General features: G+C 38.9%; 1 protein-coding gene across 1 annotated transcript in view; it reads right to left on the bottom strand.

The window, feature by feature from the left end:
* Positions 1-22,432, bottom strand: part of ZFR (zinc finger RNA binding protein) — a 46,838-nt gene that overhangs the window by 14,861 nt on the left and 9,545 nt on the right. Inside the window, exons 3-12 of the mRNA XM_082302003.1 lie at positions 13,555-13,837; positions 11,952-12,096; positions 10,903-11,121; positions 9,465-9,715; positions 7,856-8,047; positions 5,486-5,774; positions 4,378-4,571; positions 2,889-3,008; positions 2,241-2,386; positions 1,714-1,876 (exon numbers count right to left, since the gene is read on the bottom strand). Of these exons, the coding sequence (XP_082158129.1) occupies positions 1,714-1,876; positions 2,241-2,386; positions 2,889-3,008; positions 4,378-4,571; positions 5,486-5,774; positions 7,856-8,047; positions 9,465-9,715; positions 10,903-11,121; positions 11,952-12,096; positions 13,555-13,837 (2,002 nt within the window). The remainder of the gene's footprint in view (positions 1-1,713; positions 1,877-2,240; positions 2,387-2,888; positions 3,009-4,377; positions 4,572-5,485; positions 5,775-7,855; positions 8,048-9,464; positions 9,716-10,902; positions 11,122-11,951; positions 12,097-13,554; positions 13,838-22,432) is intronic.

Here is a 22,432-nt window from a genome sequence, read left to right as displayed (position 1 = left end):
CATGGTCAGCTTGAAGACCACATCATGTTGTCCAGGGTTTTAGCCTGCTGGTTTTTGAAAACCTTTAAACATGGAGGTTGCACAACAGCTGTATAAAAAAAAGATGGTTTCCTCTATTCAGTCTCAACCTCTTTTGCCTTGGTTTAAACTCGGTGTTATCTCACCCTCTCAAGACTGTAAAAAGCCTAGCTCCATATCCTTTATAATGCACAGCTATTAGAATGCTATTACATCCCACTGAAGCTCTCTCTTCTCCAGGCTGAACAAGCCCAGATGCCTGTCTCTCCTCACAGGGCACGTGTTCCAGTGATGCCATGATGATTTTTTGCCTTTTCCTTTTACGTACCTTTTATGTATTCTCAGTGTCCTTAGCACACATACTTGCAATCTTTAAGCCTGATATCTTAGCACAGTCCTGGAATTCTGCTAGGCCAGAACACCACACATCCTGAAGGCCTCACAGCTGGAGGCCAGAAAGCCTTGTGCTATCTTGAAAAACCAAGGCCCTCTCTAGAACGTATTCTGTAAACTAAGATTAGGCCCATCTGCGGGGGAATACTTTCGAATAGGGAGATGTCACACCATTCATTTAAGCCTCTCATTGGGGAATCTTTGTCAGATATGCTAATTTGCAAGGTCTATAAAATTGTATATGCAATATATGGGGTGTGTGCATTTTGGTGTGTTGTACCTTGACAAACTGTTGCACCAAAAAGATCCGTATTAAATACCGAAGTAAAAACCCTTTTATCCCTTAACCGTGTCTAGCTCTTAATTCTAGGACTAGGGGATAAGGCATCACCAGACCCCTGACCATCCCGGTAGCCCCACACTGAGCCTATTATGGTTTATATATCTTCTATTGGAAAGCCCAAAATTAAATGTAGCATAGCAGTTAGGGTCTAACGAAAGCTGATCACTTCCCTTCATCTATTAATTATGCTCCTGTTACTAAAGCCCAGGTTGCTGCTGGCCCTGCTGCCAGGGCACACTGCTGACTCATACCTAGATTGCTGTTTGCCAGGACCCCTGCATCCCTTTCACCAGGACTGCTACCCAGACTCTATCAATTCAAGGGATTACTCCTTTCTGAATTCAGCATTAGGCATTTTTCTTGCAGAATTCCATAATGTTCCATTCCTACAGCCTGCCTAGGTTCCTCTGTATGGTGGCATTGCCCTCAAAAGTATCAGGTATTCTCCCCACCCAAGATGATTGAGGTTCATGCCAGTTGCAAACCTCAGGAGTGTACACTCACTCCATCACCTTTCAGATCACTGATAAAGTGCTTATCAGACTAATCCAGGATCAACCCATGTGGTACTGCACTCCACACAGCTAGAGTATGATGCACCACTAAGCATTACTCTCCAAGACTGATGATCCAGCCACTTTTTATCCATACATTTGTCCACACTTAGTTAAATAATGTTGTATAATGCAATCAAATAAAATAAAAAGTACAAAAATCCAGTACAACTTGTATTTCAGAAGCAGCAGTATTTGAAGCATCCTCTTTTCATTTCACTGGACTTATTTTGGAAGACTAGTCCACCTACACCATTTCATTAGCATATAATTTCCTCTTCACTTTTCCAAATCCTTTATTAAGAAACACTGGAGACAAGTGAAGCAGCACTGAATAATTTGTAATTCTTAACTGTGCCTGCTGGTAAGAATAATTTAATTTTTTTCTCAAGTTAAGAAACTCACAGCTGGTCCTTGGGGTTGAGGAGGCATTCCAGGTCTAACTCCCAGCAGGCCTAGAGGTCCTGGAGGGCCATGAGGATATCCTCCATCTGGTATTCTGCGACGGTCATCCCAGTGATGTTGCTCTTCCTCCATTCTCCTCCAGTACATGTCCTCTTCATATCGCCTGAAGTGCATCAGTCAAAGTGTTCTCTTTATACAGCAGTTAATACTTGCGACTGCTCTAGACAGATTCTTCTCTATCCTCAACAACTTTTAGCAGTCATAAGCAAATACCAATGAACAGAGGGTAACTAACATGAATTACTGTTGTAAAAGTAGGTCTGGATTTATAGCAAAGTAATTCTACTAACTCTGCATTCCTCAGAAGGATTGAACAGTAACAAGCAAAAACTGCAGAGAGAGAATGACGATTTAAAACAAGACAGTACAGAGTTCCCTGAGTATTTAAAATAAGTAAATATAGAGTTTAGTTTCAGACAATGTGACAGCAGCTTTGTCACATTCATTCAAGAAACAGAATGCATTACCTCATTTCCATCCTCCAGCGTTCCTCCTCTTCTCGCCTTCTCCAGTATTCTTCTTTCTGCATCTGTTTCCTCATCTTCTCCTCTTGAATTTTTCTTGCTCGAATACTGGGCTTTACTTCTACTTGTAAATCTGGGTTTACTTTTTTCTAGATCAGAAAAATAATGAATTAAATGTTGCTTTCCTGTCCTCATCTCAAGGTTACAGAGCTGTTCTGACATATTTAACATACACTAGTCATCTACAAGAAAATCAAGGAGAGTAAAATGCAGTTTTAGAACTGCATAAATGCACTTATCACTAAAAAATCTGCAACACAAAGAGTGTGTGTTGCTTATCCTACCAAAACCACTGAGCAATACTATTTTACTCTCTTAAAACTCAATGGTAAGCAACATAAAGAACCTATTGTTGCTTGCATAGGTTGTACTACAAGCAATATTCAAAACATTTTAAAAAACCCAACCAAAGTAACAGTTTCACAGTTTGCATTATTCTTTAAAGACTATATTGCCTAAGAAATATATTTCTCTTTTTTAACATGCTATTTACACAGAATGCCTACTTTTGTCTAGTCTTTAAACCTAAGAACGGGCAACCAGTCAGCTGACATCTGGTCAATTTTCAGAGAGAAAAATTAGCATTTCTACCTTGTACTGAAGTCTGTGCCGCCGCCCTTTCAAGTGCATCTCCTTGGCATTAGGATCATTAAAACTGCATTCACAGAGTTTACAGTGAAAGCGGATCACCTTTCCTTCATCATTCCTTACCTGAAAAATAAAGTTATAACACCTTTGGCCTTTTTTTTTTTTTGTAATAAAGGGGATATAAAATTTAATTATCCATTAATCTGATTCTCCAGTGACACTTGATAATGTCTACCTGTCTCAAAACATATTAAGAAGTTCACACAATAAGTGAAAGAAGGCAAAGTAGAAAAGTAGAACCTTCAGTTCTGACAGACACACCACTGTGCTTGGTAACGAGCAAGGAACAAGGGCCTTCCATTTCAAAGAGTGCACAGCTGTAAAGTCAAATCTGAACATACTGAGGTAATAAATTATAAACCTGTATATCATGCAAAATTTACATCACACTTAATCCACCTGTCTCGTACCAACCACATGAAGAATGCCCCACTGAGCAAAAAAGAAACATGCACAATACAAAAATGTAAACATATGCACAAGCCTTTGCAGGTTCAATGCCTTGTCACTCTTATCTTCAGTGAGAACCCAGAGAATTACAGATAGTCAACCTCATCTTGATCTCTGGGAAGGTGATGGAGCAGCTAATCCTGGAAACCATTGCCAGGTATAATGAGAGCAAGAAAACCATCAGGAGCAGTCAGCACGACTTCACCAAGGTGAAGGGCTGGTAGATGCAGACAGAGCAGTCAAGACTGTCTACTGGGATTTCAGTAAAGCCTTGGACACAGTCTCACCACAATATCCTCCTACACAAGCTGTTAACGCATAGGCTGGATAAGCATACAGTGAGGTGGACTGAAAGCTGTCTGAACAGCCTGGCCAAGGGTGGTGATCAGCAGAATGAAGGCCAGCTGGAGGCCAGGAGCCAGCAGTGCACCCCCAGGATCAACACAGTCCTGTAACATCTTCAGTAATGCTCTGGGCGATGGGGCAGAATATACCCTCAGCTAGTTTGCTGATGACACAAAACTAAGAAGAGTGGCTGATATGCTAAAGGATTGCATTGACATCCAGAGGGACCTCAGCTGTCTCATCTGGGGAAGAGAAGGCTGAGGGGAATCATATCAGTGCATATAAATACCTGGTGGAAGGGTGCAAAGAGGACAGAGAAAGACTTTTTTCAATGGTGCCCAGTGCCAGGACCAGAGACAATGAGGACCAACTGAAATATAGCTGAACATTAGAAAACTCTTTTTTATTGTGAGTGACTGTGCCCTGGCACAGCTGCTCAGGGCAAGTTATGGAGTCTCTATTCCTTGACATTCTCAAAAACCATCTGGACATGGTCCTGAGTGATAGGCTGTTGGTGGTCCTTCTTAAGCAGGGTGGTTGAACCAGATGAGCTAAAGAGGTCGCTACCAACCTCAACCACTCTGTGACTATGTTTCATTAAAACAGATAAAAAATAATACACATTTCATATTAATACCTCCTCCACATAGTCATGGCCCACTGGCTGGACATCACTTTGCAAGGCAGCAAGAGTTGTGGGAGTCACTGGTTCAGCTGCTGTGTCAGGTTTTACTTCCGGTGTTTGTACTGCAGCAGCAGGAGGTGTTTTAGCACTTTCAGCTGATTTCATTTCTTCCATTTTACTTCCTGTTGTCTGAAGCTTATTGCCACCTAGAAATCAAAAAAAGTTAAATTATTACCCTTCATAAAATGAGAATGCAATTAAATATGATGTGCAAACCGAAGATTTTATTTGCCAGTATCTGTGGTCTGGCCAAAGCATTATTGGTCTTTTAAAATCAACTGAAACTTAAATATATTTTCAATACAACTAAATATTTCAATAGTAAGTTTAACAACATTCAAGTTACTTTAACACTGAAGTGTTTTATTCTAACAAGAAAAACTTTCACTTTATAAAATTACCGTTTTGGTTACTTGTTTTCCTGCTTTTTCAAGACACAGGACTGAATGGGAACAACTCAGAATATATATTTTAGTAATCTCCTTTTTTGTCATTTTGTAAATGTATCCAAAAAAAGTACTTCAAAACCTTTTAATGTTTGTACTGGTCAAGGCAGTATACCCTTAGTGTTGCAACTGTATAGGTCTCTCCTTGAGGAGAGGATAGCTTACTGTGGAACAGCTGTTTCCCATCTCTGCTCTGTTCAGTTCAAGTTTCCATGGTTAGTTTTCCACTGTAAAAAGGATCTTTCAGATGCCCACCACCAACTGCCAATCTATTGCAGGTGCATTAACAGCCCAGGCCATGAACTGAAATTAGGACTAAAAACTGCAATACTCCAGCAGCTACTACATAAGAAACCAAATGTAGGAGGCTTCTTATGAAGGTGGGAAAAGCATTCAAGAGAGGCCAGGTGATGGAAACAACTGGGTAGGAAACACCATAAATTCTGAAGCAAAACTTTAATAGACATTACCACCTATCAGTAATTCCCTTAAACACAGTGGAGTTACTCATGCACAGAGTTAACTAAATACATTTTGTATCTGCTGCACTAATTCTTAAGAAGAATTTATGGAAGAGGTTAGGTTTCAAAATAAAGACTGACTTCTGTACTTGCCAACAAAGTTTATTTTCGGTGTAGATATTTTCTTTACAGCTATATTAGCAGCAGTTGAAGATGTTTTGTTGTTGGACGCAGTGTTAAGTGGTGTGTTTGCCGTGGGAGTAAGAATTTTCACTGCAGAGGATGCAACAGAGGAGTTCACTGTACTGCTGGTGGTTGCTATATTTGAAGCAGAGGCAGTTGGTTTGGAAGCAGATGTGGATGTTGAGGAAGTAGCTTGGGTAACCACATTTGGTTCAGTCGAAGGAATGGGTTTGCCAAGTTTTGTGTGCAACTTTACTACCTGTAAGTAGGAAGACAAATTTGTAACATGATCTCCCTGAGGTTAACTATAAAAATAACCTATCGCTAACATAAATATACCTGAAAAAACGCAACATAAATTAAAAGTTAGCTTTTTTTTTTTTTTTACAAAAGTGGTCTTGGGGAAGAAAAAAAGGTAAGATAGACATGTAAAAACTACTGTCATCTGTAACAAGGAAATAGTTAATAGTTATCTCACATTGCTTACTTCCATTAGAAATTCAGGGACTTACTCCCACAGCTGTTTAGATAAGAACAGAAACACAGTAAAGCTTGTAAGCCAGGATAATTCAAGAAAAGAGTTTGCTCCCACTGTTTCAATGTGTCTGTTTTGTTGCCCAGTCACATTTTAGTCTCCATATGAAAGCCCAGTACACTGAACTATTTTGGTCCAAACAATGTATGTAACTAAGAGTTATTTAATTCAGATTCAACAACACTGTGTCTTTTGATTGCTACATTTGAAGAGTCTTCATATTGAAAGAACTTCGAAGTTATTTAGCCAAGGTGAACGGATTCCTCAGGCAAAAATTTTCCTTTTTTCTAATGTACAGAAATAGTGAAGGAGGATTCAAGAGGCATTTCATAGAAAGTAAAGAGGTACATGCTTATTCTTAGAAGTAATAAGCAGAGGCCTTTCCACAACATGTCTGTCATAGAATAACACTTCTTTTTGGTGACTGCTGACCACCACCTGAAAAAAGCAACGCAAGTAGCCCACAGGAAAAAAATACGCAAAATCAAAACTAAAGCCTGAGTTTTGAAAATAGCAGTAAAAAACCCCATACAAATCTGTGAGACATGCCTTAAACGTGAATATGTACACAATCATGATATGCATACACCTGTCCAAATTAATTTCTTAGGCTTTTGTTCTTATTTTTTATGCTCCCTATCAGAATACAGACATATTAATGTCACACAATACTATAAACTGAAGCTCAAGCAACTCTTCAAAGTTACTTTTTTCCAGTAGAATGCACAGTTCTTTAGTTACCACAGCAATAAAGAGAGTCCTTTGAGATATCATTCTCACACTGGTAAGAAGCTGAAACAGCAGTGGTTTGTGACTATCACAAAGAGAAAGCTATATCCAAATATAAAAGGGTAACATATACTGTACTCCATATACCTATAGAGTTATTCAGCACAACCCAAAACAGTAATGGCTCAATTTATTTAAGGAAGAACACTAGACAAGTCTGTCTAAATTTTAATTTTTGCTCTTGGGGGAGAATTATTTTAAGTATGTTGTCAGATTTATTTATTTTAATAGGAACAATGTTACTGATGCCTATGTTCTGAGATGCAAAGAGCTATAAAAGCAGAGTATTAATACTGTATTTGTTAATGATATTAATCTTTCCAGCGTTATGAGGAAAATATGTAATATCTAAACACATATTCTACCTATCACTGTATTTACTATTGTATGGTAAAATTTTAACCACAGGTCACAGCATTTCAGAGTTTTTTTTTACAGAATGCCCACATAAGAGCACCCACACAGTAATAAAAACGTGTACCATATGTCTTCCAAACATACTCATTATAAAGTCTACTACAGGACATTGTTCCTTCCTTCCACAGGACAGTTTTCTTTGCAAGAACTACCAAGGAACGATGCCTAACACTCCTATTCTTTGCACTGGCTCAGCTTACAGCATTTCAGAGTGCACTGAAATATTTTCTGTTCCAGCCAGACAAGTAAGATGGATCTCAAGAAAAGTCTTGAAAGAAGTTAGGGGAGCACAAGCATGGTACCACATGTGGTACCATTTCCTCATCTTACTCCACACCTTCTTCCTATGATTTGCATGATATCCCAATATATCCTCTTTTCACTGATGCCATAGCAAGATTTCCCCCCTTTCTTTCAACAAGGCCTTTCTAATAGCAAGCCTAAAAACAAGATTGAAAGGAAAAGAACTAAACATCTTCAAATAAAACAATTTAAATTATATTGTGCCTGAATATTTTCTCCTTCCTTAAAATGAGAAAAAATAATGTGGAGAAGTGTATATACTGACTTGCATGCTAAGAACAAAAGAAAACTCTTACTTTCTGATGCTTGGCTCCACGGATATGGGCAGCATAAGCATCTGCCCCAGTACAAGACACATCACAAAGCTCACAGCGCAACTGATTCTGAGTTCCACGAGCAGAAGTACTGTTGTTATTGGTGTTCTGGGAAGCTTTTAATGCTGCTTCTTTCTTTTTGTGTTTCTGGCCTTCTAAGTGTTCTTTATAAGTCTGTTTAAATAAACAAAACAGACAGAGTAAGCTTTGTACTGCTGGTTCATCATTCACGTGAATATATGTAATATAGAACATAGCATAAAACACGCATTTTACCTAAGAAATACCTCCTACACTGAACATTTCTGCTGTATGAGATGCTCTAAGGGATTAATAGGCCACATCTAAGACCAGAAAATTTTCTCCTCCAGCACCTGGATTCCACACTTAGGTAAAATAATATAGGTTTTTCTCCTCTAGCTTCTCAATTCCCCAATCAAGTAGTGGTCAACAGATATCACCACTGAAAACCTGACATGATCAGGAAATTGCAGTTTCTTGCATTGCATTCACTTGTTCTTGATTTTGAGCTTCCTTCAAACTGTAAGTGTATCCAGAGAAGCAGGAAAATCAACTTAAAAGAAGGTAGTGCACAAATAAAGCTGTACTGAAAAAGAAATGCAGGTGTTGATATAAGCTTCTATATTAATACTGGCAATCTAGAGCAGACAGGGTAGGAAATAATGGCAAGTTTACCTAAAGAAAAAGAACTGTTTAGCCAGACTGACAAACACTCTGCATGACTTTGTATCTACTTTCTAGCCACTTGTACCCACTGTGACACTAAACGGGGAAGCTCGAACACAACAAAGAACACATTTTCAGGTTTACCATTCACAAAATTTATGTACTTCCACAGCTTTCAAAACAGTATTTTCTAAGAAGTTTCCTATGTTAAAGAAACAAATAGAATTCAAAGGTTCAAATAATTCTGAAGTCACATGAAGCTTCTCTGTACAAGCTCAGGGGATGTATTTTTATGCCTTCCAAAAGGACCTCTCTATGATAGTACACCTTTTCATTTAATTATGCCTTTAGTAGAAGTATAGACTCAGGTCTTTAACAAATACTCTTGATTAGAGGGTTGGAGCACCCCTCCTATGAGGAAAGGCTACGATAGTTTTGTTGGTTCAGCCTGGAAGAGAAAAGGCTTTGGGGTGACCTAACTGGGACCTTCCAGTACCTAAAGGAAGGCTACAAGAAAGATGCAGAGAGACTTTTTATAAAAGCCTGCAGTGACAGGACAAGAGGGAATGGGCTCAAACTAAAAGAGTAGGTTTAGGTATTAAGAAGAAATCCTTTACTGTGAGGGTGGTGAGGCACTGGCACAGGTTGCCCACAGAAGCTGTGGACGCCCCATCCCTGGAACCGCTCAAGGTCAGGCTGGATGGGGCTCTAAGCAACCTGGTCTGTTGGAAGGTGTCCCTGCCTACAGCACACAGCTTGGAACTAGATGATCTTCAAGGTCCTTTCCAACCCAGACCATTCTACAATCCTGTGACTCTTAAGAGGGTCAGTTTTTTTAGCTGAAGAAATTATTAATAAAGTACAGTAGAATAAAGTATAGTAAAAGAATACATAATACAGATACCTGTGGTCCAGCACAGCTGATCTTGCAAACGTCACAGTAGTGGATCTGGGGCGGTTTGGGAGGCTGTTTTGGTTTCAGTTGCTTATTTTGGAATGGTGCCTTTTTAGTAAAGGTGGTCCCTGTCCATGCAGCTGTTGCAGCAGCAGCAGCAGCAGCTGCTGCTGCCTGTTTCTGTTGCTGCTGCTGCTGCTGTTGGTAATAGGACGATGCAGCTGAATACACTGCAGCTTCATAGCCAGAATAGGAGGTACCTGAAAAATTAAAATAAAAACAAATGTTACATCACCATATATAATGTATCAATTACATAACACACTAATTCAAATCATGTTGCATAACAGTCGAGGGGCAAGGCAAGATATAAGTAATTTACTGAGATCTTGTCAGGCAGTCTTGAATTTGGCTTCATGTTTCACAGTAGACAAATATACAGCCACCAATCATGTTGGAATATATTCAATTTTAGACACATCTTTGCAGATACACAGTTATGTTAGATACATCAAAGCATCCCTAAAGAACATATGAAATTTCCTGGTACATCTGGCAAGACTGGGTACGATGGAACAAGAATTTCAGTGAAAGATTTAGCAAAGGCCCCATGAACTAAGCAATCTTCCACAACCAGATTTGCTGTTCAAGTTTCCTAATGGCAAGGACTGACAATATGCAGAGGAAGGGTAAAAAAATGAAGATAAAAGACAGAATGTCCAGTGCTATTACATCCTATTTCAGTGATTTAAGTTGTTTTGGTACAGAGAAGATGCTTTGGTCACTAACACCTGGCTACACAGTCCTTGATTTGTAGTTGAATAAATCAAGGAAATTAGGCTCTCTCTCAAAGAAGTATTAAAAGCCCTTTTTAAGCAGGAAACAAAAGAAAACAAAATGTTCAGGGCAGCTATAACATACCAGTTAATTACCATCTATGGCTATGAAGTTACCATATTTTCGTCTTTAACTATGTTTTGGATTCCTAATGGTTGAACAAGAATCTTTTCAGCACACATTCTCATTCCATTTTGGGTCAGAACAACCCAAACTTAAAAGATTTATACTGAACTGTTCCTTCCTGTCTCTGTAACTGCACAGAGACACAACTGTAACCCTTCCTGTTTTCCTAGAGTAACATCTGTGTGGATGCATTTCCTTATGTTTTATATCCCCTGTTTATTCCTTTTGACCTTAAAATAAGTCACGGTTCATGTAGCAATGCCAGCACTCTGTATACTCTCACATGTAACAGAACAAACACATAAGACATCAAACCTCTTTTAAAGATATAACAAAACATTCTGCCATTGTAATGACTGAACTGGTTGATACTTCTCAGCAGACTATGATGTAATCGAGCATGAACTGCTAAAATTCTGAGCCTCGAAAGCCTGTTCTGCAGCAACTGCAAAGATCCCAGCAACAAAACATGCAGAATTCTTACCAGAGTAAGTTACTGCTGTTGTGCTGTACGTTGCACTCTGAGTATAGGATGGAACAACAGTGGCTGCAGCTGCCACTGGCTGCACAGTTGAGGACACCGGATATATGGAAAATGTTGTTGTTGCTGGACTTGGGGTTGCAGGTTTTATAGCTGTCACTTGCCGTGTTTGCTGGGCTTGGGTGTACTGAGTTGCCCCTTGGCTATATCCTGCTTTCGGAGCTAGTAAGGATAGAAAATACAAGTGAACAAACATTGACATGTTTTAGCTGAGCTAAGTGCAAACCAAATTAAGGGAAAATTAACAATATGCTGGTGAACAAATGTGTAAAAAGTGGGTGTTTGTTTCGGGATTTTTGTTTCACTTGTTTTGCTTTTCAGTGTTGTACATTGGGTGGCTTTCCTGTCATGGGTATGCACTGTATACCATGTACCACACAATGATTTAATCACACCACAGCTCACAGTAGTAAGCCTCAAATTTATTTATTTAGTTTTAACTGTGCTACCATGTTTTTAACATGATTTTAAACAAGTTTTAAAGAACCTTCTTATCCAACACTTTTACTAGAATACTGTAAACCAAAGCACAGCTAAACGTTCCTCTTATTTCTAAGTGAAGTAAAAAAAAACTAGGCAGGATTCATGCTTTGTAGCAATCATTATATGAATAATTAAAAAATTATATACACGAAGTAACTAGAGAATTAAAAGAGCGTTTCTAACCAAGTTATCATCTGAACACAACATTGATTATCTCACCCTACTTCAGCAAGGTTTGTAGACAAATCAGTAGGAACTTTTCCTAGAAGTATGTTTTGAGTGTATTTAGTGGCAATCCAAACTGCAGAGGCAACTACTTATGGCAATGTCACAAGTGATGAAGTTCTAGGCACAGAAGACCTTTCTACATAGTGACAGAGATTACATGACAAAACTTAACAAAAACAACAAAAAAAAGGATAATGTGAAATAGTAAAACAACTATTTTTAAGGCTTAAAGTAGTCAACAGATTGTGAATATCAAGAGCAGCTTGAATCATGCCACCCACCTGTCTGGTAGTAGGACTCAGCCACTGACGGCTGCGGCTGGGCAGCAGCAGCCACGGCCGCCGCGGTCGCAGTTGGCTGCTGATAATATTGTTTGCTGTCATAAGCCACAGCTGGGGCGGTAGATCGAACATAAGAGTAGGAATCCTAAGGATTCAGAACAGAGAAACCACCTGTAGGTATACAGCTAGGGTAACAGAAGTCATCCGCAGAGTCGAATTAACAAAGTATTGTCTTCTGGTGTACTCTAACAGAATAAAAACTCCCCATCTACATGTACAGTATATACAAATAAATGCATTCCAGGAATTAAATGTTCTTTTACAGGTACTTCAAGACTGAAACAGCCCTAGTGGTCTTTTACAGACTTAATACACAAACTATCCTCATGATTAATCACTTTCTCTACCAAATTATTTTTGAAAAGCATCTACTCTCAATAGTTTTTAATGACTGTATCACATTCTATTTCTGTAAAATATTAAGAAAAAACCCACCAGAGATCTCTACAAAACATGAATTTCTACAAGGCCCAATAAAGGCCCAATTCTCAAGGGTAGAAACATGAACCTATTATTGGCTTTAAAAATCTCATCATTAACAACATTTTTCTTGGTTATATTTTTTAGAGTATAAAAGTGGTACTTTAAAAGCTATCTTTACTTTTTGGTGTATCAACTAGTTCATTAGGGAACCATAACTAGTCTATAAAGGCAAAGCAAGTAGCTCATTTGACACCTTTAGAACTCAGTAGATCTCTAATAAGCTTAGAAGGGGATGACCTGGAAGCCGCTTTCTGCATGTACATGCGTTCTCTCATCCTCACCATGTTTATGGTAAAGCACAAAGAATTGATTGACTGAGGGGAAGCAAAGCATGAACTACTAGACCTGAAATATACTAATGTATTAAAATTCCTTTTAATTCCAAGAAATACAACAACAAAATCTTTTTTCATCCAACCTGTGTAAACAGGAGTTATTTTACTTAGTTTAGGGGACTCTCTTTTTTTCCAAATGTATCTAACAACTGACCTCATAATATATAACAAATTGCAGAAGATGTACAGAAGAACTGAGAACACGCAGCAATAATATAGTCCTTTTAAACAAACCAAAATGCTAATTAGAATCTAGATAATGCCTTGATAAGTTCAGGACTAAAAAACTGAAAAATTATTACAAGAAACAAAGTATTTCAAGATGAAAGGGGACAGAGAGCAAAAGCCCTTTTGCAAAAGCCTGTATGCACAGAAGGTTAGGTAGGGACCTCAGAAGAGGATATCCAAAAACTACCTACAGGGTAGTTTATCTCCTAGGGCAATCTTCTATCCTCACAGGCTTGGTACTAGACTCCAGTGGCACCCAGGAATCTGACAAAGGAACTGTTTCTACCTCTACTGAAAATTTTTACTGGAACAGTCTTTTCAGCTACATCAGCTCCATGACCCAGTTTACTGCACACCAAGCCAACATCTAAGCTAACACAAGACAGTGCTTTTCTTTACAGCAGTAGTTCCAGAAAATCACTTCTTTTTTTTTTTTCTTTCCAAACAGACTTCCTCCTCTTAAAGTACCATTTAAAAATCACACAGCAGGAACCTACCTGGTAATTCTGCGTGGTGACAGGAGGTGGTGGTGGTGGAGCTTCTTGCTGGCGCTGTGTGTAGCCATAGTCCGTAGCTGTGTGTGCCGTGGGATACCCGCCATAGGCAGCAGCTGTGGCAGCAGCTGCCACGGCCACTGGGGCAGGCCTGGCCACCGCCACCGTGGCTGCAGCTGGGGCATAGGCTGCAGTGACCGTGTGTGCCGCCACTGGGGCCTGGTGGACAGTGTAGCTGGCAACTGTGGTTGGATGGGAATAGGCTACACCCGAAGCTGGCTGCTGGCTGTATGGGAGAAGACAGTAAGTAATTAGTCCAATCTACAAAGCTGATGCCTACACATTTCAAAATCCCACATTTGATTAATACTTTGCCTGTTCTACAGACAGATCTGGAGCAGCCTTCTATGTCTGCACACTCTTATTTAATGGCTTTTATTAACCATCTTCCATCTCCATGAAAAAGGCCATATCATTCTTAAATTTCTGTGGATAGACACATGGAACAGAATCACAGAATGTTAAGGCATGGGAAGGGACATTAAAGTTCATCTAGTCCCAGCCACCATGCCAGCTCCCACTAGACCAGATTATTCAAGGCCAAGGCTGCCAGAGTTGGGACACCCACAGCCTCCCTGGGCAACCTGTTTCATCATCTTGCCACTCTCAGAGTAATGAATGTCTTCCCAACATCTAACCTACATGTCCCCTCTTTCAATTTGTACCCACTAATCCATGTTCTATCTCTACAGTTCCTGACATTTCATGCAGATGATGATTTACTTCATAAGGGCGGGGGGCGGGGGGGCATTTGTGCTCAGTTTTCTCTAAGCAGTGGAACACAAGTCCTTCTTTCATTCAAAATAATGCAGTATTCTCAAGCTGTTACATTCTCCAGACTGGCAAGCGGTAAAATGCTTTAGTAGTTCTTCAACAAATTGACGCACCTGTCGAATTAAGAAAAATGCTACTTTTCTGTGAGAGCTTATTATTTACCTATACTAGCATGAAGCTTTTCATTACATCATATTCAAGCAACGAAATTTTAAAGACTTTCATGAAAATTAGCTTGGAACTGTTGTATTTACTTAAGATACACATATCTGATCTGGGACTTCTCCAACAGATGGTTAGAATTAGAGGAGCTGGCCTCACTTGCTTGAGCAGAAGTCCACTGACACAATACAAAGCATCAAAAGTGCAGACAATCATATCGAACAAAAAAACTGCTCTGGCAATTTTCCAGGCACATGCTGAGACTAATCTGCCTCTCTAAAATTTGCAGGTAGGATGCTAATATGAGGCAATTTACTACAAATCTGCAGATATTGACAGCAGAAGTAAGAAATGATTGCTTCAAAGGTTTAATTACTTGAACAGAAACTAGAATTATTGTCCTGTACTGAAGTGTAACTCTGCATGATGTTGTCCTATTACGATGTAGAACTGTGGATTATGATTAGAAGCTCAGAATAGTTATTTTGACTTTTAAGCAAATAAAGTGAAACAGGCAAAATAGCACTAGCTGGAACAATGACATCAAGTGGGGATTCAGTGATAATTCTGATTTTCTTGTACATTTCCTTCACTGCTGTCCAGTAATAACTATATCTACATACTTTTAATTTTACAAAAGACATTTCCACCACTCCCTTTTGTTCAGTAATTTTTTATTACTTATTTTTAGAAAACCTGGTTTTGTCATTCAATTACAGCAGAACCCACTTACTTTAATAAATTAAAACACTCACAAACACACAAAATCCCCCCGCAAAACAATCTAACAGCAGAAACATAGAAAATTTTACTACTGATGGACTTAAATGCCTGCACTCCACCTTCTTCCCATCATAGGTACCTGGCTGCTGAAAAGACTACTTGCATTCTATCCAATTTTAATTCAGTTCTGAGTTGTACTTACAATAATGTTTGATGTTATTTTCAATTATTAGCCTAAGAGCAAAATGTGAAGACCTAAACCACTTTGATGTACCTCCCATCACTGCTTGCAACAACTCCTCCTCCCTTTTGTTCACAGGAAAATTCTGTTTACATAACAGGAGAAACTGGACTCTATCACAAAATTCAGGAAGACTGTTTTATGATGGTAAATGTGAATGACAGACTATAAAATTAGGCCTCATTATCCATATAACTAAGAGCATAGAAGTGTAAAACATTCACAAAATCTGAGGTAACTATCATAATATATATCTACTAAAATGACATCAAACTGAGTAAACAGACAGCAGACTGTACAACTGACTGCAGCTGAACACACCAACAGTCTAATACTGCCTACAAAGCAAGCCTTGTTTCACACTATTCCCACTCTTAGTCTTCCCTTCACCCCTATACCAATCCTGGCTAAGCCATCTTATTCCATCCTTGGTGCTAATTCTGGTACTTGTCAAGCCATTCAATGCACTAACTTAATTTATTAATCTAGCAGAAAACAATGTGAGGATTTTCTTTTGGGGTCATACTATAGCATAGCAGAAATGTTAAGAAACACGGCAGCTTACAAAATAAGTCTGCTGAGTGTCAGAACCCATACAAATTACATATATACAGGGAAATGGGGGGGGGGGGAAGGGAGCAGAAGACTTGCGCAGAAGCACTAGCTTGGCTTCCAATTTAATGAAACTGTATTTGTTACTGTTACAAAATCAGATACAGGGCTCACAACAGACTGCAAAGTAACAATACCAGTCAGTTTATCAAAGAAAATGCTTTTGTTCTCAGAATATGTATGAATAAAGATACTTGATAGTTTTCAGTATTTAAAATTGTGAAGAGATCATGAACATTACTAGCAGAACTATTACCAAGATTATGGTACAGACAATTGCATTTCTTGTGCAACTCTGCAGCAAAATTCCTTATAATGGCATAGAATTAACAGCCCAAATAATTAAGATTTCTAAGGCTAATACAGTTCTGTGACCACGTTTGTTTTAGCAAACCTGTTTCCCTTGCTTCTGCAACATCATGCAGAGCTAGTGATTGAGTTTGCAAGAGTGCAAGTCTGAAAAAAGAACTGACTGCTTCTTCCTTTCTAAAAGTTGTGTTATATTATATAACAGAAATTAATGGTGACATCTCCTCTAAATTTGTGACATTCTTCTCTCCATGGTCTTACTGAAAACCTTTAACAGTAGGATGAGCAGACATTTTCATGTAATTAATTTACATAAAAATATCCTTGTGCCAACTTCTTCAATTAACTTATAAGAGCTCTTATCCGTGTTTGGTGATTAGCGCTTCATCACGTTTCCTGAGATGAACTTAGCTCCTCCCAGACTATTTTGCCAAACTCACTATTCCACTCTTCCTTCATCTGTGCACCTATCTTAGTATTATCAGTTTTTCGTTAACTACAGATGGCAAGAACCTCATGCGTCATTTCATACGAAGTTTCAGCTGTGCCACCCACTCTGCTCCAGACAACTGCTTTCCTTCCCAGCAGTCTAGCTTCCTCAGAGCAGATTCTTGTGAAGTTACCTGTGTACTGACTGTTTTCCTCACATCAAATAGCACACAACATGCCACACTAATATAAATACTATAATATATAAATATATTATACTAATATAAATACTATAAATCCCTCGTGAACTCCACTGCAGTTACTCCTACTTGATAGTAGTTCTTCTAGTTCTACTATCACCTCTACCAGCGCCTTCTCTACAATTCTTTTAATAATCTCTACCTTAAGCAGTAATTTTTCATACTGCACCGCATCAAGTATTGAATCTTTGTCTAGATAAATAAGACTCCAAAAGATCTAGGCACATAATCAAATTATTAGAGCACCAATGAAATAGAGTATGTCAGCTGAGCTATGGTAACAAACCACACGCATGTTCTTCACCACATCCCTCAACACAGTGGGGAAAAGGTGAATTTACACAAATTACTCTGTGTGTTCTGTGAGTTAATAATATACCAACAAGTACTGCAGGACTGCAGAGAAAGAAGCTAACTCATTGATGCAGCCACTTTTCTTTGTAGATCAATTCTTCTCTTCCTCAAAATAAATTCCAATATCCCTTATTAGCATTTTTGAGTCCAAGCTCTCTTCCAAAGACACTCGGTTCAATTTGCTTTATTAACTAGGAGGACCTTAAAACTCACAGAGTAACTTAGGTTTAAACAAAGACTTGGAGGCCATCTGTTTTTACCCAGTCCTCAAAACACAGCTTATTTCAAAGTTAGGTTCTCAGGGCTTCATCCAGTCAGGTTCTGATCATCTGCAAGAATGGAGACTACAAGGCTGCTCTGCACAACCTGTTCCAGCGTGTCACGGTTTAACCCCAGCTGGCAACTCAGCCCAATGCAGCCACTTGCTCATTCCCCCACACTGGAAGCAGGGGGGGAACTTGGAAGACTATAAGTGAGAAAGCCTGTGGGTTGACATAGACAGTTTAATATGCAAGGAAAAAGCCACACACACAAGCAAAACAAAGCAAGGATCCAGACAGGATGGACTGATGGGCCAAAGCCAAAATCATATGAGGTGCAACAGGGCCAAGTGCTCGGTCCTGTCCTTGGGTCATAACAACCCCAGGCTACACTACACACCTGGGGAAGAATGGCTGGAAAGCTGCCCCGTGGAAAAGGACCTGGGGGTGCTGGTCCACAGCGGGTGAACATACATCAGCGTGTGCCCAGGTGGTGAAGAAAGCCAATGGAAGCCTGGCCTGTATCAGCAATAGTGTGGCCAGCAGGACTGGGACAGTGATTTCCCTCGACAGTACTAGACACTGGTGAGGCCATTCCTCGAATCCTTTGTCCAGTTCTGGGCCCCTCACAAAACAGTGAGGTGGAGCAGTATGTCCAGAAAAGTAGAAGGTGTTCAGCCATGTCAGGAAAGCCAGGTTTCATCACACAAAATAGTTACTTGGAAAGACAGACACCATCACTCCGAACACCACCCCCTTCCTTTCTCTCCCCCCAGTTTTATTGCTGAGCATGATGCTATACGGTATGGAATGTCCCTTTGGTCAGTTGGGGTCAGCTGTCCTGGCTGTGTCCCTTCCCAACCTCTTGTGCAACACCAGGCCCCTCACTGGTGGGTGGGCTGAGGAGCAGAAAAGGCCTTGACTGTGTGAGCACTGCTCAGCACTAATGAACACATCCCTGTATTATCAGCACTGTTTTCAGCAGAAATCCAAAACACAGCCTAATATCAGCTACTATGAAGAAAATTAACGCCACCCCAGCCAAAACTAGCACACGACATCTGAGTATCACGTCAAGAATTTTTTCCTTAGTTTATAAAAGCTCCAGTTCCAAAAGCAAATGAGCTCTAGACCAACACTTACAAAGGCAGACCCAGTTTCTAACCATTCAATTCAACGTAACTCCATATAACAATTCTTACAGTGTTTAAATTCACTTTCAGAATAAATCATTATTTAATTTAGGAAGTTATGGGTAGCTTCAAATTGTACTCTGCTGTACTACTGTTATACCACATCTCCCATCAGAAATTTTCAATCAAAAAGAATTTTTTATTGATACAAGACCTATTTCTCTAGATGAACATAATAGTAACAGTGCTTCCCCATAAAGCTGACTTAATTTCTATCTTCTAGGAACAACACATTATTCCACGCTCATCTTCCAGTTCAGGTGTCTGTCACTGCATTCCATCCAGAGCCATTTACAGTGCACACACTGCAGGCAATTGTTCTACTCCAGGTTCTGCAGGTATACATTTCAGACAACTACAGAAGGTCATTTGCAGGACCTTACCCAGAGTGTTTTGTCTCTCCTTACCTGTTTTTAAACTTCCCCATCTATAATACTATTTTCCTCATCCTCTTTACTTCCTCTTCCCAAACAAGGTCCCCTCTATTCAGAAGTTTTACACCCCAGTGTATATTCAACTTGCCTCACCTTCCACATTCTAACCGAATAACTTCAAGGAAATGAGAGGTTAACTCTTTATTAGCAATATTGTATTACTGTGCATAAGTATTTTTTGTAAAACACCTTTAACTCAAATCTTTGAATAACATCTACAATAATTTCTACTGACACTAAAGATGGCAAATACCAATCTTTCTGTTGCATTAGTATCAGACAAGTGCCACATATTGTGAAATGCCACTATGATACTAAACCTCCTAGGTAAGACTGACTGCAGTGAACTGTGACCATGTATCTCTCTCCACAGTAATCCCTAATTCCACAATAACCTGATTTTCTACGGGTGGGGGTGAGGAGCCACCCTGTCTTGCAATCTTGCAGAATTCATCCCACAGCAAAGGCCAAAGCAAAAATTGGCCTTGTCTACACTGCTGTCATGTGCATGATAGTCGTTCCATCAAATGCAAGTCCCTTTTCTCAAAGCAGGTGCATGTTTTGCCCTGATACTTTGTAAGTTGGATATAAGAGTAATACAGCAGCTGTTTGTATAGTATCAACAATGGACCCTGTTGTGTAGGCCCAGAACTGTCATTCTGAAACAGAGTAGTATGTTAAAATATTTCTCTTGTTTGCAAAGTCTCCATTGCAAACACTGAGGCACCAAATAGTTAGGAAGATCTCCCTCCCCAATTCTACACTACAAAATCAAATAAGCTACAGCATAGCTGTACAAAAACCAGTGTATTTCTAGGTAGATACTTAGCCAGTAAAATTATACCCTGAATATTTGGCCAAGTTGTATTAAAACGGCAGCAACAAAAAGTCCACACTCTGAGAACAAGCTCTCAAAAGAGAAGGTGTTAGCAATCACTACTCTGTACTTCTTTTTAAAATAAGTAGATTAATTTCATAATTCTCTTGGTAACTTTTATCTCTCCTGTCAAAAAGCAGAATATTCAAGCAGCAATTAATAATTTTTTCTGAACTGCCCAAAGACCTTCAGCAAGGAAATTGTAGCAGTGTTTCTGACATAAAATAAGAAACACAGACTTTCAAAGCAGGAGGGGGAAAAAAAAAAAAAAAGCTGGCAGCACACTTAAACAGTCAGAGGTTGTGGAGAGCAGAAACTGCAATTAATTCAATTTCAACAGCAATTAATGACATACAGGTGTCCACTTGGCAAAACATTGTTCTTCAGCTCCGAAACCAAGTGCTTGTCTAACTTAAATAGCCATATAAGGTAGATCTGCAAACAAGCGACATTATTCCACAAAAAAAGCTTAGATAAGAACTTGTTACATGGAATACAGGAGAACGCTTGTTAGTTACTTCCAGACAGCAATACTGAAAGAAGATCTGGATTACCAAAGAATGACCCAGTATTAAGAGCAATTCTGAAACAAATATTGAATTCTCTTCTGCAATACACTTATGTCACATCTTTTTTCATTTCCAGCTACTGCCCTTTTCTAGAAAAAAGTGTGGAGGCATTTTTGTTAAAAACTAAATGGGAAGTAGAAAGCATTATTTATTTTTTTATGTTAGCAATATAAAGAAAACACAACATTTTGATGTAATGCTATCTATTTTGGCAGATAACTGAAGATTGTAAGATACTTCATATTCCACATTAAGATATTTGCTGAGTCAGTCATGCATTAAGAAACGTGATAATCCATCTGTAGCAGTTACTGTCAGAGGAATAATACATTTTCAGGAAAAGGCAGTCTACTTCCAAGTAAGATAGATAGCACATAAAAGGTATGTACACAGGAAGCACATAAAAGGTTCCCTATAAGCCTTGCTTTTCATCACACTTAATTCATTTATTTGAAAAAAAAAGAAGCAATTAACTGTTACTCATGTGCCTATAACCTGCTCATCTTCAGCATACTACAGTACTAACAACCCAACACATGCACACAAAATGCTGCTACTATTCCAGCTCTGTTTAGGCTGGTGAACACTGAAAATTCTCCTTCAAGAGGGAAAGAGCACCTTCAATTTTTCAGCTTCAGTTTTCTGAACAGTGCTGTTTTGATAGAGAGTTAGGATCTGGCTTAAAACCAAACATGTCTCTACCCAAAAGACAATATTCCTCAGAAATTACGACCTCTTAAACGTATTTCTTGCAGGGTTTTTTTTTTTCATTTAAAGAAGTGATTTCCATGCTATCTTAGCACAACATTTAAGCTAGTCTTAAAATAGTTCTTAAAATACGGGTATCTTAAATGAAACATTCCACTAATTAGGATCTATTTTTTGATTTGTACCTTTTAAGAACACTGGAACATTTTAGCATTAAGGAAACCATATTTGGTGACATCTAACTGCCAGGTTTCTCGAAGTTTCACAGATTATTCTATTAATAGCAGAATAGGAAAAAATACAGTTTTGTATTTCAGGAACATGACGATTGAAACAAGTGTGATCTAATTCTATAAAAACTGTTGGCAGCAGTGCAATCTGCTACTGCTTCAGATCCTAACCTAGGAAGAGGCACTCCTGAATAACTGGTCAGATGAACTTTCAGATGTGCTAATGAAACATGGACAGAGAAAAGCAAAAACAAAATTAGAATTAACAGAAAAAAAAAATAGGTGAGCTTTATTCTCCTAAACACACTTGACAATAAACAGCATAAAATGCTAAAATGAAATACCAGTCTACAATACATTGTACTTTAGGAGTGACTTTGCCTCTGTATTTCTAGAGCCTGTCACTCATGACAGGCATAAATTTTTCAGTATTTGAATGTATCTTCTTCGAACTTTAAGGAAAATTATTTTTTCCTATTCTTACAATTTTGAGAACAAAACACTGCTCATAATGCAGTTCACTACGAATCCAGAGAGGCCTGAAGGCATGCAAATGTGTTCTCCCCTCTTGAATTCTGCTAAATTTCAGCAGTAATGCATTCTATGGTTTAACTACATAAAGCCTTAAAAAGACAGGGTTTTGTAGCCATTTAGAGTTTCCCCTTCCTCTTCCTTGTTCTAAAAAC

This window comes from Coloeus monedula (assembly GCF_965178545.1).
Source record: "Coloeus monedula genome assembly, chromosome: Z".
Classification (NCBI taxonomy): domain Eukaryota; kingdom Metazoa; phylum Chordata; class Aves; order Passeriformes; family Corvidae; genus Coloeus; species Coloeus monedula.
This window is presented reverse-complemented; position numbering and strand designations above follow the sequence as displayed.